Raw genomic sequence first — 15,553 nt, 5'->3', positions numbered from 1 at the left:
TGTAGTTACCGTCCACAGCCCCTGCCTCTTCGGTGCGGGCCTTGGCTTATCGATACTTGGCATCATGAACCGTGAAGAGACAACATTGACCCGTATTTAATGCAACAGGCCAGCCTCTTTCTCAAGCTCATGTTATTTCTGAGTACTAACCTATGTGCCTACTGCCTGGCTACTGTTTCTATACTGCTGTGTGTAGTTGGGCCATTCGATCAAACCTTCAACTGCCTCAGAGAAGCCTCGCCGAGCCTCTCCGAGTCCTCGCTCAGCATGGCGGACGGTCCTTCGCCCGAGAAGGCTGCCATTCCTTCGCCAGTCTCCCTACCTGTGCCCGTGAGCCCGTCGGCGGAAGACCCTGTCGACGCAGAGCACCAAACGGACTCCCCAGACGGGCTGAGTACAAGCTCGAAAGCAAACGCCGGCGATGATGATGACGGCAGCGACAGTAGTAGTGTTGCATGGGACGGGAAGCGGCGCGAGAATCTAGTCGCCGACTGGAAGTTCCTGGATTTCGAACACTTTAAGAACCGATACGGCCCAGACGAAGGCCTGGAGATCATCGAAGTCCTCAAGGGTCACCCGCATCTTGAGCAGGAGATCTGGAGAGAGGCACAAGATCGGCTCCCGCAAGGGAAGTCAACCCGAATTGACAGGAGGTGGAAGCAGAAGCAGAAGTCCTATTCCAAAGATATCGAGACCGAATACATTCAACGCATCAGAATCCAGTCGCCAGCCCTTATCCTCCTGCTCTCCCACCTCTCCGGCAGCCACGACTCCTGGGCCACCAACAAACCGAGGGTCTTCTTCCGACCATTCCGAACCCAGTACTACTACCAACCCCATATGAAGGAAATTCTCGCCTTCCTGGAGAAGAGATTCGGCAATTCCCAGACAGATATCGCCACTGCGGACGCGAAAGTTGCTCCAACCGAGGACATCGACGAGACGCCCGGCCAGGAAGACGACAGCAAAAGCGATGCTTTCAGTTTTGGCTCAGAGGAGCCGAAGAAATCGACTTGGAGGATATCATCAGTGGCGATGTCGCAAACACCGCCACAGCATTGCAGCACGTCAGGAAGTACGTGGAGTTTGTGGACCAGCACATCCTCCCTCTGTGGGACAGAGCCCAGGGAACCACCAAGCGAAAAGTCGCCTTCCTCGAACTTTGGATGTCTTTCAAACTTGGAGAAATACTGTACCGACCACTCAATACCGACTCTCCCAAGGGTCGAGACAAATCGTCCCAGCCGGTCAACAAAGCGCATCAAAGTGCCTGGCGATTCTATAGCATCGTGATGGAGTCGTATGCAGACGACAAGCCGGACGACTTCAAAGCCAAGAAGGGCCGAGAACTTAGCATCTACTGCTACTACATCGACTACGATGGTATATCGTACCTGCCGGTCCAGAATAAATTAACCATCAATGACTATGACGGCGAGAAGGACATTACGGAGCTCCCCATCTATCCACTCCGGTTCGCAAAGGACACGGAAAAGTTGATGGAGACATTCCGGAAGCAGGGCGAACGCTTCCAATTCGTCAAGACGGAGAAGTACCTCTTCTACGACGGATGGACCCTCACTCAAGGTCCGACCGGGAGCTCCGACGAGAGCAAAGAGTTGACCTCGGAGCACATCGACAGCAACGTCGTCCTCGACTTCCTCGAGGGCTACAAAGCCGAGCCATCCCTCGGCCAGCCATCCTTCGATGGCCTTCAATCCTTCGGCGACAGCGACTGGCCGGAAGGCGAGGACGAATTGGAAATCCGGCACTGGACCAGCGTCCTCCGCGTGTCCGGCCAGGTTGACGTCGAGGAGGTGGCGCAGAGGAACGAGTGGTTTGGGAGATACCTCTTCACCCGCCATAGGAATTATAATCAGTTCATGCGCGACTGGAAGTCGGATACGCCACCGAGCTCCACGGAGAGGGCTTGGCTTTGCTGCCGCGCCGCGCCATCGCCTTCGCCTTCCGCGAGCGCAAGTTCATCTTGGCCGACATCAACTCGCTCCGGGAGGTCCGGAAGCAGGAAGACGTGTTCCAGGACCTGAAGATTGATCCCAAACACAAGCAGATGATCGAGTCGCTGATCAAGACCCACTTCCAGAAGCAGGCCATGCAGAAGGAGTTCGGCGTCGTCAACCTCAACCAGGACCTGATCCTCGGCAAGGGCGCGGGCTTGTTCTTGCTACTTCACGGCGTCCCGGGCGTCGGCAAGACGGCCACGGCTGAGGCCATTGCCCAAATCAACTCAAAGCCGCTGTTCACCATCACCTGCGGCGACCTAGGTTTCGAGCCCAGTAAAGTCGACGAATCTCTCCGGAACATCTTCCGCTTGGCCCATCTCTGGGACTGCGTGCTTCTGCTGGACGAAGCCGACGTGTTTCTGTCTCGCAGAGAGGTATATGACTTGAAAAGGAATGCGCTGGTTTCTGGTAAGCACCTGCAACTGGACCGAGACTGGTAAAGCAGATGACTGATTTCGCTCACAGTCTTCCTGCGTGTACTCGAGAACTACTCTGGGATACTGTTCCTGACGACAAACCGAGTGGGCCATCTCGACGAAGCCTTCAAGTCTCGCATTCACATCAGCTTGTACTACCCCCCGCTGACCGAGAGTCAGACGGTCGCCATCTTCGACGTCAACATCAGGCAGCTATCCAGGATCGAAGACGAGAAGCAGAAGCTGATGGAAAAGGAGGGCTCCACCATCCCCAAGCGGCCGAAGATGATCATCGACAAAAAGAGCCTCGTCACATACGGAAAGTGGCACTGGAGCGCCCACCGGCCCTCGGAGCGCTGGAACGGCCGGCAGATCCGCAACGCCTTCCAGATCGCCTACTCGCTCGCCCACTGGCCCAACAAGAGGCCCACCGTTGACAAGCAGGGGAGGGTAATCTCCCAGAACCAACTGCCGTCTGCCCCGGCGCGGCGGGCAGCCACACCCAACGCGAGCACCCCGAAGCCCGCCCCCAGCGCCGACACCGTCGGCCAGGTCTCACAGCAGACCCTCAAGCTGGACTACAGGCACTTCGAAGAGGTCGCTAGGGTCATCGAAAAGTTCGACGCCTACCTCTACGACACCCTCGCCGGCACGTCGGCCGAGTCCGCCCGCGACGCCGGCACCCGCGCCGACGCCCACGACTCCACCGCCGCGCAGTACAGCCGCTACCCAGGGCCCCCGCCCCCTTCGGCATACGCGCCCTCGCCACCGCAGCAGCAGCAGCAGCAGCAACCCGGCCCAGTCGCCTTCCGCCGGCGCCAGGGGCCAACCCCGCGATTCACGACCGGCCACGCCGGCGGCGGAAGCGGTTTAGGCCCAGACGTGGGGCGTCCGTCCGTGAGTCAGCTGCCCCAGCGGCCGCGCTTCCGGCCCAGCGCCCCGGCGCCGGCGCGTGGCGGCGCGTCTCGGCAGCAGCAGCAGCGAGCTTCCCCGCAGAAGAGGAGGGAGGGCGGCCTGGGCGGCGGGAGTCGCGCGCGGGAGGAGGTGGAAGCCGCGAACTGGGAGAACGATAGCGGCTTCTACGAGCACGGAGTGTGGGACCTGGAGCCGCAGGCCGGCGTGGCTAACGGCGGCGAGGAGGCGTATGGGCACGCACGCGACGGCGGAGGGGGCGGCGATTTGGGTGTGCATGGCGGATACGGATTCGAGGAGCACGAGGAGGGGATGGAGGACTCGGAGCAGCCGTACGATGACCAGGGACACTATGCGGAGGATTATCCAGTTGTGCTGGTTCAGCGGACCGATTTAGCTGGGGCTGATCCAGCCGTACTGCCCACACCGCACTCTCTCGACTGTCTCTTCCGCACGGCCAGAACTGCCAGCTCAGAGTACGCTTATAGAGCTGGTCCGAGACCAAGGCTCGTCGGATGTCAATGGCACCGCGTCCGGGATTGGCCGCGCGGCAGGCTGGGCCCGCACTCGTTCGGCAACAGCGTCCATTTTGGGTTTGGCTGGTTGCACCGTTTAGAACGCTGTATCATCCATCAGTACTCTATAGCCATACTCAGCTCGATCGAAGTAGCTTACCAAAAACCTGTAACTGACTGTTTGTGGAACAATTGTCGAAATATTATTGAACGGCCGTTTTAAGCCAGGCTTGTGGCCCAAGTGGACTTGATCGCCGCAAGACCGCCATAGGTACGGCTTCCTGCTAACCGGCTGCAGAGTTGTGCAGCGCTTGCGTGCGTGCCGGGGGTTAGTACTTTGTGGGTACTGTTTACACTGAGAGGACATGTGCCCGGCCCGAAATGTCGGCCGAGACTGTTGAAACTCGAGGCCACACCCGACGCCCGTTGAAAACATGCAGTCTGGGTGGAATTGAGAGCTATAATCCGTACAACGTACCTACATAATAAGAAACCGTGGCTAATTGGGATCCGTGCGTCTTCTCAGCCACACCCCGGCCGGGGTAGGTACCTAGGTACCTACGCATTAGACGACGGGGTACGGAACCAGTTTATCCGGGTCCAGATCCGTGGAATAGAATCCATGCTCGTGTCAACTCCAAATTTGAGGACACCTAGCTTCGACCCCTAGGTTCACATTCGCATTCGCACTCGACACCAATCCTCCACCATCTTCTGTCAAAACGCGTCCATTCCTTCTCCCGATACTTCCAATTCTCCCACGTCAAACTCCATCGCCATGTCAGACCAAGTCCAAGACCTCCTCGACGCGCCTCGCGAGTTCCTGAAAGACGGCATGCAGTTCGTCAACAGGTGCCAAAAACGTAAGACTCTCTGCCACGGACGGTACTACTTCGAACTCGAATACTAATGGGCATCTTGCAAACAGCCGACAGGACCGAGTTCATCAAGATTTGCAGGGCGGTCGGCACTGGTTTTATTGTCATGGGATTCGTCGGGTACATCGTCAAACTTGTAAGGCTCCCCTTTTTGCTCCTGCTTCTGCTCAATTTGTCTAACTTGGGCGATAGTTCCACATTCCTCTTAATCATACGCTCGTCGGTGGCGCATAAACGATCGAGTCGGTCTGGTTCCCTTCGAAGAATCCGCGCCCGAAAGGAAAGGGCGAGAGACGGGATCAAGTGCGGATGGGCAAGCTCTAATAGTTGTGAAGATGGGGGGGTTATACCGTGCGAGGCTCGTCACGACGCAAGACGAGCTGAACTGTGGGACTTCAGGGCCCAGCAGTCCTGTAAGATGTGCAGAATAGAACATGGAATGGAAGAATGGCTCAAGGACGACTGTGGTTCGCGCGCTCGTCATCCTGCTCGAGGGTCCCCGAGGAGTCCAGGACCTCGGCCTTCTGGGTCTGGAAGCTGACCCCAGGCGGTGACGGAGTTGCTGCACGGCACCGCCATTCGGGCTATACGTGCATCGCAATGGTTCGATATGAAACGGCGCATTGAGGTGTTTTGTTGTCCATCCGGACTACCAATCTTCTGGTCACACTGTTCCTGGGGTCTATTAGCATGTAGCGGAAAACGTTGCTGAGTTCCTTATGACATTACATTACGCTTCGTGACCGAGACTTGGAAGTGATGACATATGTCCATCTCCAAAGGGTTGGGCTGGCGAGCCTCCAGTGGCCTCCTGGAGAAGGAGGTCCGGGAGGGAAGCAACGGACCTGGAACATCGTCAAGATTACTCACTGGACCTAGATCCAAGCTGGTATTCGCTCCAGCCAATGTTTCCGCCACGAGTGAGAATGGTTCGCCACGTCGCAAGTCATTGCGTTTCAAAAGTATCAGCCTGGCTTATGCGCAAGGAACACAGCTACAGCATCACAACAGAAGGGAACAGGGAGTGCCGATTCAAGAAAGGGATCCGGGTTTGAATCCGCCGACAAGTGTGCATCTTGTCACTTTGGGACGTTGTATTGAGTCTTCTACCTGCTGCCGACTTTTCAAACCAAGGTCCTCCATGATGGCACTTCGTGGGGAGTACTCAAAGCTCTCCCAGAGGCCTACTGGAACTCCCTTCACATTCTCTGAACTACTGGAGCTCAATCGTGGAAGCTGGCTTGCTCGTTATTGTACGTAACCAAGCTAACATCCTCAACCTCGTTTACGATTCTGCGAGATACCTCCCTCGGCAGTAATAAAATGGGTCGCTACCGCAGCGCGGAGGATAGTAATGTACCTTCCTGATGTTTATCGGCCTGTTTTTATCTATTATATGAATAAGTCCTGTGATGATACCAACGGCTTTGTTCTTGTCAAGCGGCGTAAACTTGACTGATATTCTTGTACACACCGTCTTCCTTGATCAAGCTAATAAACATCTTCTAAATCAGTAAAATTGCTTCCCTGGGCCTGGGAAGAATGCCTAGAAAAGGTTTGCTATTAATTACAAGAACCGGCCCTCTGCCCACTGTTCCAAGATCATCAAACTTCTTACTGAATGGGGAACGTGGCAGAAGGGGATGTCTCAGGTAATAAAACATGCCGCCTGACGAGATCTTCTTGAATACCAAGCTGTCGGCTGAGGTCTCTGACCTCGTCCTTGAACAACTCGCGCAAGCAGGGGTTCGATGAGCTAGGTTCAGGGCCTTACCGTCCATCATCCGCTGGGGCAGCCCTTCCACATTGTGATGAGTGTCGCCCGGAGTTAATAGAGTACATGACTCCTAGTTTGGGCCTGAGCCAGAAGTCCTCAGCATCCTCTGAAGAAAGACAGTTCAGAATGCTCATGAAGCTGCTGACTTTGATGGATGCCGAGGGCCCCTTGAAGGAGGTGCTCTCGATACTGATCAAGCTAGGTTCTCGGCAAGGCAAGTATGAGGCCCTCGCCTTTATTGTTTTTAGCATCAATTAGTCACAGTACCTTTACAAGCATCGGGCGCCTCTCAAATAGGTAGCTTTCGCGGAAAGAACAAACCCCCGGCGTACATGGCACCGAATTCACTAAAATAGCACGTTTATATATCTACGACGTTTAGAAGGATTCGTACAACTGCTGGTATTATGCAGCCATGGGATTTTAGTGTAAGGACAATACTAGCGGCCGAAGTGGCGGAGTTGGTTAGATTCGGTGACGGCATTGGATGTTAGTTGTGCTTGGCCGGAGATGCTTTCGCGGCCGAAATATCATCACCTACCGAGGTTGGTAGCTAGGGAAGGTACTCTGTGGTCGTCACCGGAGAGAGGAAGGGGGCTGTTCCCACGCCTCTCTGCTCCCATGTTCCGGCCACCTCAAACATGGACAACGCCCACGCCCCTGGCCATCTCCTTTCCGAGCATTCTGGATGCAATTCTGGATATGGTGGCTCGGAAATTGATACAACTTCTAATTAGATGCGGAGCTTCAAGATACGAGGGGCTCGGCTCATGATTCTAGAACGGGGGCCATCGGGATGGGTGTGGGTGTTGGTATGCTCAGCTCGCTTCTAGTCACAACTCAATCGAACTTCAGCTGGAGGGTGGCCGGCCACTTGGGGATCGAAGAAGGCATGTTGGCTGTTTTCGTGTGGGCATGATGATATCTGACGACAACATATGTCGTTTGCTTGAAGCGTCTGGTGGGGTTTGTTCGTGTAAATAACTCCTCCGGGGCCGTCTCATTTGGAACTCCGGTCTGTCTTGGCGAGGTAACATGGTAGAGGATGGATGCTGGATGCTGGATGATTACGATATCTACCTACCTAGAATATGATATTCAAGGATGCCACATCTCAAGCATGTGCTTGAGTTCTCGCAATGCCGACATGTCACCTGGGAGGCGCGGGTGGGCGCCTAAAAATGGGGGGTGCATTCCGGTTCCGTGGAGAGAACAATACTAAGGGTTCCAAGGGCGAAAGTTTGAGAACAATACTAAGCGCCAGCCAACACCACCACTTGATTTCATTGTCTCACGCCCCTTGCCTCGGCCAGAACTTCTCTTTTGTTCTGCTTAATACTATCCCACTTCGTCGTCACTCCCACCGAACCTCTCACTTGTGACAATACTTACCACTGATGATATTCGACGAGCCATGACCATTCTTGTCAGGGGAAGAATGGGGCTGACAGCAGTATTAATCAGAACTTCACTTGGGCAAGATGGACAGAATTTAAGAAGGTCAAATCCACCGCTTCCCTCTTCAGGTCCTCCTCCAACCCGGGTATCATCTCATCACATACCACCAAGCTTGATATTCCTCAATTCTGCCCAGAGGTCAAGGACCCCAAGTTAACCACACGGGCCCCAGTGTATCAAGACATCGGCAGCCAAGCTGGCTCTCTCTTGTCTGCACCCTTCGCGAGTCCGTCCTTGATACACTCTTTCGAAGCAGGCCATCCATCCATCCATCGAACCATTCCAACCATCCCTTGAGGACTGAGGCCCTCAAGCTGATACCTCAACCTCAGCTAAAACACACTACTCCGGTAACACTCTCACCAGGAAGATTCGGGGCCACAGTATCCTCCCCCCTCTCCAACGTTGACCATGGCCGACAACACGTCCACGGGTCCCTTCGACCCCTACACTCAGGTCTTCTCCCTCCTCGGCCCCGACGGCGTGACCGAGATCCCCGTCAGCGTGGCCCAGGTCGATGCACTGTTCCTGGGAGGGACTTCGACCCAGGTCAACTACGGTAGCCAGATCGGCGCCACCTTCATCATGCTGCTGGTCGTCCTGACCATGACGCCGCGGCGCCGCTTCACCCGGGTCCCCACCATCATCAACATTGCCAGCCTGGTCGTCAACCTGATCCGCTGCGTGCTGCTATCCCTGTTCTTCACGTCGTCCTGGATCGAGTTCTACGCCCTCATGTCAGGCGACACCAGCCGCGTGGCCCAGCAGGACTACAACATCAGCGTCGTCGCCACCGTGTTCAACATCCCCGTCGTCATCCTGATCCAGTTAGCCCTGGCCGTCCAGGCGTGGTCCATGATCCAGCTGTGGCCGGCCATGTACAAATGGGGCTCCGTCATCATCTCGGCCGCCATTGTCGTCGCCACCATCGGGTTCAAGTTCGCCAGCGCCATCCTGCAGAGCCGCGGGATCGTCGGCAACGTTGATCTACCCAGCGTCCTGTGGGTCCGGAAGACTGACCTCGTGCTGAGCATGACTTCCATCTCGTGGTTCTGCTTCCTGTTCGTCGTCCGCCTTATCATCCACATGTGGATCCACCGCACCATCCTCCCTCCGGTCAGGGGCCTGTCGGCCATGGAGGTCCTCGTCATGACCAACGGCATCCTGATGTTCGTTCCAGGTTGGTAAACTCATTTCTGTTGTCCAGTTTAGACCAACATGCTGACCAAGACATCCAGTCATCTTTGCCGGCCTCGAGTTCGGCAACTTCATCCAGTTTGAGTCCGGCTCCCTGACCTACACGTCGGTGGTCATCGTCCTGCCCCTCGGCACCCTTGTCGCCCAGCGGCTCGGAAACCCGGCCGCCTTCGCGACACCGAGCAATAGCAATGCCTCAAACGCGGCGGGAGGCGGCGGCGGCAGTAGAGTGCCGTTCCTCAACAACTGGCACACCAACGCCCGGACCGGCACTGTCCTGAGCAGCGGCGTCACGTCCCACATCGTCAGCAACGGCAGCCGCGAGAAGGCCCACCACGGCAACGACGCCGATGTGGAGAGGGGTGTCCGTGTGGACCGCGAGATCGAGCATCGGGAGGAGCGTATTTCTGGCGGCTCTTGAGGAGGGTTTGGTTTTCCAAGGGATGCCCCCTCCCCCTTTTCTCATATGGGGCAGCAGGTTCCTGTTGCCACCCCAAGTTCCTACTTGTCTCGTACTTCAAGCCCTGAGCATTCGACAGTTGGGGCTCATTAGCATCGTTTTCTTTTCTCACTCACAACAGATTGGACCGGAGAATGGCCACTGTGTCAGCGTGTTTTTCTTTTTACGACAACCCCTTTGGGAGGGTATATGGACGTCGTCTTGCATTCTTCCCAACCGCATCACTGCGCCTTGGTGTAATCTACCTAGTTAATGCCCCAATTAATGCCTGCCCTGTTTCCCAGGCAGTTTCTCTCAGAAATTAAGACGCAAGTTTAGGTGGGTAGGTAGGTAGATAGGTAGGTACCTACCTACCTAGGTAAATGCCCGCGTATCTGAGCTCACGCGAGTCTGGCCGCGGCTTCCTCGGATGGCTTCCATCAATGGGTGCCTTCCTTTTACTTTCCCACTTTGACCAACTTCGGCTGGACTGAATACGGCCTCTTTTTGTGAATCTTACTCCCTCCCACTCTCATTACTGGCCCGACGTCGCATCCAGAGACAGTAATTACAACCGTGACTCCCAGTAAAGTTGCAACCCTACCAAATCGTCAACGACATGTTCCTTTCATTGCATCGAAGTTATCTATAACACGCAACCCTACATATCCAGCATACCACTGTCATTGTGGCCCCCTCCCCAGAGACTAGGTCATCCCCAAGTTTCTGCTCCAGACCGCTCGGCTCCTCCTGGAACTCATTCGGCCTGTTCAATGGAGCCCCTTCCCCCCGGGGCAAGCATGGATACTCCCACTCTCGAGACCGCGGCCGTCGCGCAAGATAATGCCCAATCGCAGGGCAAGGGGCCTTCATTGCAACCATTCCCGACAGATCAGCCACAAGGGAGTCAACATTCTTCCGATGCTAGCCAGCCCCTTCAAGCGCCCACCCAAAGTCGAGAGATCCAGTCGTCCATAATTAGCCCGCATGATGCACCAGGTCAGCATCGACCCCGTGTTTTCCCTCTTCTTCCCCGCTCCGTTGGTTTGAGGGTTCCTGGCCGTGTGACTTTCGGATCGAAGCTTGAGATCCCCAAAGCTGTGAACAAGGACGACGAAAACCAATTCGTGCGCGACAGCGCCGCTGTCACGGCTACCGGGCTCCGTCGCGAGGAGTCACACCCACCAGTGCCTGCGAAGGATTAGGCTCTAACGCAGAAGCGATATCGCCGCGACAAACTGGGTGAAGAAGAGAGCCAGTCTGTTGGCAGCTCAGACGACAAAATACAAGGATTAGATGCTGGACAGAGGACTGTCGCTGAGCGACGAAAGACATTCGAAACCAGTAGTTGTACGCCGCCCCGTTCATAGCTGCCGTACCTCATATCCTTGGCTGGATTGCTGACTCCGAGCAGCACTTTCAGCCTTCACTAACCCGGGGGCAACGCCATTAGCTGCCAGTCCCGGGCCTCCGAGCCCCCCGGGTCTGACAATACGGCGCACCAGATCGCAAGACTTTCAAAATACTGTTACAGACCCTAAATCGTTGACAGGGCACGTAACTCCAAGGAACATCAGCGATCCGAGCCCTCCTGCGACGCTTGCTGCCTCTCGTCAGGCGATCAGGCCATCACTCCCAACCACACTACGCCAGGAACTGACCACGAATACAGTGGCTGAGCTCCGAAAGACCTTCGAGTGGGAAGCTAGAGATAGTCCTATTCCAAAGGAAAGGGGATTTCCGGGGTCAAGGGACGCCAAAGCTTCGGTCGACAGTACTGTCTTGAGTGAGAAATACGAAGGCTCGAATTTAGTTCCCGCACGAGGAAGTTCCCTTAAATTTGCACAGAACGCGCCTAGCTTCTTTCCTGCCGCACAGCGCTCGACACCTGAAGAGACGGTGTCAGCTGGCATTAACTCCTCTTCACAAAAGGGGAAGTCAGTTCCAAGGCCAGTGCTTACTAGTCAGGGGGATAAATCAGACGATATCGCTAGTAAGGAGGCTCAAGAGGAGGCCGCTGCGTTAGGGCCCGAGCCACAAACTCGATTGGCAAAAACATCTCTTGCTTCTCACAAAGACCGCGTACATCAATCCATAGATGAATCCAAGGTGGAGGGTTGTGCGGGGATCACCGTGACCACCACTGTCAGCACGACGGCAACCGAGGGTCCTCTCAAAATCGCTACACCCCTACCCTCAGTGGGTGTTGTCGCTAGCAGCCCGGATGGAACCACAACCGGCCTCGAAAGGGCACTGGTGGAGAACCCGCCGCGCAGGCCTAGAAATAGGCTTAAGAAGAAAAATCCGTACGAAAGGGCGCTCACATCTCAAGCAACGGGGGGGCCCGGCGGCGATTCCCCCCCAGCGCCCGGCGCAAAGTTCTCGGGAATGCTCTCTGGCTCGCGGGGCCGGGGCATGGATGTTCTGCGCGGGGGTAGTCGCATCAAGGACGCAGCAAGGCGCCTGTTCAGTTCATCCCCTAGGAATAACGAGGACGGGAATTCTCTTGTCGCCGCTGCCGCCTCCCCCGAGGAGCACGAATCTGCCTCAGATGATGGCTCGATCGGAAGGGCACCGAACCCCTTCCTCCAGAGCCGTGCCAACCCTTCACCCGATCAAGGAGATACACTCGGTGGGGACAGGAGAGAGTCGAACATCATCAGCCAGCAACCCAGCCGCGAACCGAACCCAACCGAAGCGCTCCCTTCCACTGGGGCCGTTCGAGTGGATAATTTTACGCACAGCGAGCGGGACGACGTGGGACAGACGACCGGTTTTGCCGGGTGGACCCCCACGGAAGCCGGCGCGTCCGGGCAAGGAGAGACGGGGGTTCGTCGTAGATGGTGCCGGGGGCGGACTGGTCCATCTTAGGCCGTCGAGGGCGCACGATCTCGGGAGGTTACCCGGAGACCCTCTTGGTGCGGAGAAGCTGTGATAGCCAGGCGTGGTAGCGTTGTGTCGCGTTGCATCATTCATAATCGGATGGGAATACATATCATGCCTAGGTTATTATCAAGACTAGCGTTGTTAAGCGTAACATGGAATATATATACTCTCTCTTCCGTTCGCTGGCTTTATATCTTGCCTTCCTTCTTCTGCGTTGTGTGTCTCCCCCTTAACTACCCCTGTGCCTCCCATCTCTCCAACCCCGGCCGCGCCCACTTCTACCCAGGCCAACCCCGCACCTTTTCTCCCAAAGCTTCTTACACAAGCTCAACGCACCATTGCAAAGACTCCATACGAAGCGGGCCCGAACCAGGGTTTCCCTCCTTCCTCATAACGTTGTAGCCGCGACTTCTCGAGCAACGCGAGTGTCCGAGACGCGGAACGCGGCGCCCTGGAACCGGGGATAGCGCCAGGACTGTGACAATTCGGGAGGGGAGGATGGAACAGGTGCGCGTCGATGCGTAATGGTATCCGGGGAAGAGAGAAATAAGCAATGTGGGGGGGTAGAAGCTTGATTGTGCTGAAACTGGGGGGACGGTAGGTTTGCGAGGGAAGTCTCGTTGGTCGAACTAGGGCGGATGAGATGGATTCCCGAGTATTGAGGGCAGGTCAAAGCCTCGGGGAGAAGGGTGCATTTGTGTCTGTTGCACTCGAAAGCGGATGCGTCCGCCTCGACCATCGTACCGTTCGGGCCGAAGGTCTAGAAAGAGAACACGCCGACAATAGTGCCCCTCCCCCGGTACAGATGTGGCACTCACGCAGCCAGGCCCATTCCCCTAGCAATCTTCCTCGCCAGCGCCTTCTTCAGGTACCACTCGCGCGCCAGGCTCCTGGTGGTGCGGGCGAAGGTGGCGGGGGCGACGCGGCCGCGCTCGACGGCGCGGCCGAGGACGAAGATGGCGTCGCCGAGGGCGCGCTCCTCGGCGACGAGGTCGTAGAGCTGGTTGGCGACGACGGTGGGCGCGACAAGGAGCTCGTCGAGCTCGGGGGCCGCCTGGCGCGCCGAGCCCTCGACGACCGAGTCGGCCTGGCGGAGCGACGACTGCAGGATCGTCGTGTTGGAGGCGAGGAGGGACGAGAGGCCCGACACGGCCGAGAGGTCCGACTGCAGGGCCGAGAGCGCGGCGAGCATGGCTTTGCGCTGCGCCTGGAGGCCCTGCAGGGAGGCCTCGTTTTGGGCGCGCGACCGCTGCCGGACCGAGTGAAGGGTCGAGGCGAGTTGGTGGAGGAGTGCGTCCTTTTCGGGGTTCGGCGGGATGGGTGGGGCCGGTACTGAGGAAGAGGGGATGGCCAGGGTCAGGGGTTCGTCCATCAGGTCAGGGGGCGGTGGAGGTTTCGGCTTCGGTTGCGCCTGGGTAGGGGGCGGCGGTTGGGGCTGCCAGTTTGGTGGGGGGCCGCCATACGGCTGGGGTTGCGTAAAGGTGGTCGGCGCTCTTGGGTCATCTGGTGAGAAGGGCACCTGTACGAGGCCCTGCTGGTGGACAGAATAGGGTCGGGCTTGATACTGTGGGCCGGCCGGTGGAGATGGATGTTGGCCAGCAGGGAAGGCCGTGGCCGGGGCCTGGGGTTGGGGAGGTAGCGGCGGAGCGGACTCATATCGCGACTGGCTAGGGCTCTGCTGTTGGTGGTGCTGCAGTTGAGGAGGATGTTGATGGGGAGGTGCACTGTACTGGCTTGCTGGCCTAGCCATCTGGGGTGGAAGGGGAGGTAATGGAGGGCCACCCGGCCCTTGCGACTGCACTTGAGGAGGCACGTGCTGTTGGGTTTGAACTCCCGGCTTCGGTGGCGGTGGCGGCGGTTGGGGGAATTCATTTGCACGAGGGAACGATGAAGTGCTTGTCGGCCGCGGGGCCAGATCCGGAGGAAGGGGGGGGACAGGGGGGGGTGTGGCAATCAGTTCCTGAGGGGGAGATGGCCTGGGTTGTTGTCTTGATATGACAGGTGGCTCCTTTGCAAATATGTCCCTCAAGATAGCAAGGAAGTCAAGGATACTCGATTTCTGGGGCCGGGTTAACATCCGCTCTTGTACGAAGAAACACTAAGACACAACTCACATCCCAATATGTAGGCCACCCCGCGAGGTAGGGGTGGTACACCTGCCCCTGGGGGTCGACATGTTGGCCAGGCCGGACAACCATGTTCTCAGTCGGGGTCACGTAGACCAAAGGGGCCTCCCTTGGGTATGAATGTGGCACCCATAGAGATATCGGAAACCGGTACGTTGTTCCTCTAAATAGTACGGGTATCGTGCCGGATAGGTGGAGGAGGAGGGCGGAGGTGCCGTTCGGGAAAGCTGAGGTGGAAGAGGGATTAGCCCGGCTGTATTTCGGAGAGGATTAAGGAGGGCGACGGCATACTGTGAACGTCTGTCCTCGGGGAGAGTGACGGATATTGAGAGAGCGCCTGGGCTACATCGTTATATGTTCGGTTCACATCGTGATACTCCTGGAAAGCAGGTCAGCCATCAGGGTCTTTTGGAGGGTGGTGAGGGCCGTACGCTAGTCAGAACGCTGTAAAGCCAGTTCAGGATGTGCTGCTGAACGACCATGGCAAATTGATGCTGCTGGGCAGTCGCCTTTATCGAATCATAGCAGTAATCGCAGGTCTCCAGGAAATTTGGGGTTTGGAATTCCTCGTTGCGTCTTGCGTCGCTGAAGCCTTGGCGGGATGACGACGGGAGGCTGAACCTTGGGATTGGCTAGAGCTGAGCTCTCCGCCAAGCCTTGACCAGGGTCCGCTGCCCACCCCCCGCCTCAGTTGGATCATCGGAAATTCTATTCCCCATATTCCGCAGGTACCCGCCTAGGAACCTTGATGACCAATCCAATTGCCAGAAAGGACAACGAAAAATCCAGCATCAATTGCCCCAATTGCTACACCTTGCTTGCATCTTAAGATGCGGCAAGTGGCGGCACAAGAGCTCCTGATGATGCATGTAAAGACAGTGACAAGGAAACATATGTGATTCAATATACTCTCTGTTTCAAGGGA

General features: G+C 56.7%; 3 protein-coding genes across 3 annotated transcripts; 2 read left to right on the top strand and 1 right to left on the bottom strand.

Moving 5' to 3' along the window:
- Positions 1-267: 267 nt before the first annotated feature.
- QBC33DRAFT_599541 (uncharacterized protein) lies at positions 268-4,979 on the top strand (the record flags this gene model as incomplete). The annotated part of the gene is made up of 8 exons (XM_060432034.1): positions 268-1,075; positions 1,186-1,817; positions 1,916-2,432; positions 2,490-3,828; positions 4,394-4,409; positions 4,538-4,730; positions 4,796-4,881; positions 4,938-4,979. The coding sequence occupies 8 exons, from the start codon at positions 268-270 to the stop codon at positions 4,977-4,979; spliced, it is 3,633 nt and encodes a 1,210-aa protein (XP_060279144.1).
- Positions 4,980-8,391: 3,412 nt separating this feature from the next.
- QBC33DRAFT_500367 (fungal pheromone mating factor STE2 GPCR-domain-containing protein) lies at positions 8,392-9,655 on the top strand (the record flags this gene model as incomplete). The annotated part of the gene is made up of 2 exons (XM_060425667.1): positions 8,392-9,160; positions 9,219-9,655. 2 exons carry the CDS (start codon positions 8,392-8,394, stop codon positions 9,596-9,598), a joined length of 1,149 nt encoding a protein of 382 aa, XP_060279143.1. The 3' UTR covers positions 9,599-9,655.
- A 3,278-nt stretch (positions 9,656-12,933) lies between these two features.
- On the bottom strand, positions 12,934-15,327 carry QBC33DRAFT_254024 (ESCRT-I component). The gene is made up of 4 exons (XM_060423032.1): positions 15,060-15,327; positions 14,920-15,007; positions 14,617-14,855; positions 12,934-14,561 (listed from the first exon to the last, which is right to left on the bottom strand). The coding sequence occupies exons 1-4, from the start codon at positions 15,108-15,110 to the stop codon at positions 13,317-13,319; spliced, it is 1,623 nt and encodes a 540-aa protein (XP_060279142.1). The 5' UTR covers positions 15,111-15,327; the 3' UTR covers positions 12,934-13,316.
- Between the last annotated feature and the right edge of the window lie 226 nt (positions 15,328-15,553).

Source organism: Phialemonium atrogriseum, assembly GCF_030411735.1.
Source record: "Phialemonium atrogriseum strain 8032-3 unplaced genomic scaffold QBC33scaffold_36, whole genome shotgun sequence".
Classification (NCBI taxonomy): Eukaryota; Fungi; Ascomycota; class Sordariomycetes; order Cephalothecales; family Cephalothecaceae; genus Phialemonium; species Phialemonium atrogriseum.
The sequence above is the reverse complement of the archived record's forward strand: the minus strand, read 5'-3'. Positions and strand labels throughout refer to the sequence as shown.

Coding starts and splice junctions, on each gene's coding strand:
- QBC33DRAFT_254024 (XM_060423032.1), bottom strand. CDS start 15,110: ATGGTCGTTCAGCAGCACATCCTGAACTGGCTTTACAGCGTTCTGACT. Junction 15,008..15,059: donor TTTACAGCGTTCTGACTAGC/GTACGGCCCTCA, acceptor CCTGCTTTCCAG/GAGTATCACGATGTGAACCG. Junction 14,856..14,919: donor CCCGAGGACAGACGTTCACA/GTATGCCGTCGC, acceptor CTTCCACCTCAG/CTTTCCCGAACGGCACCTCC.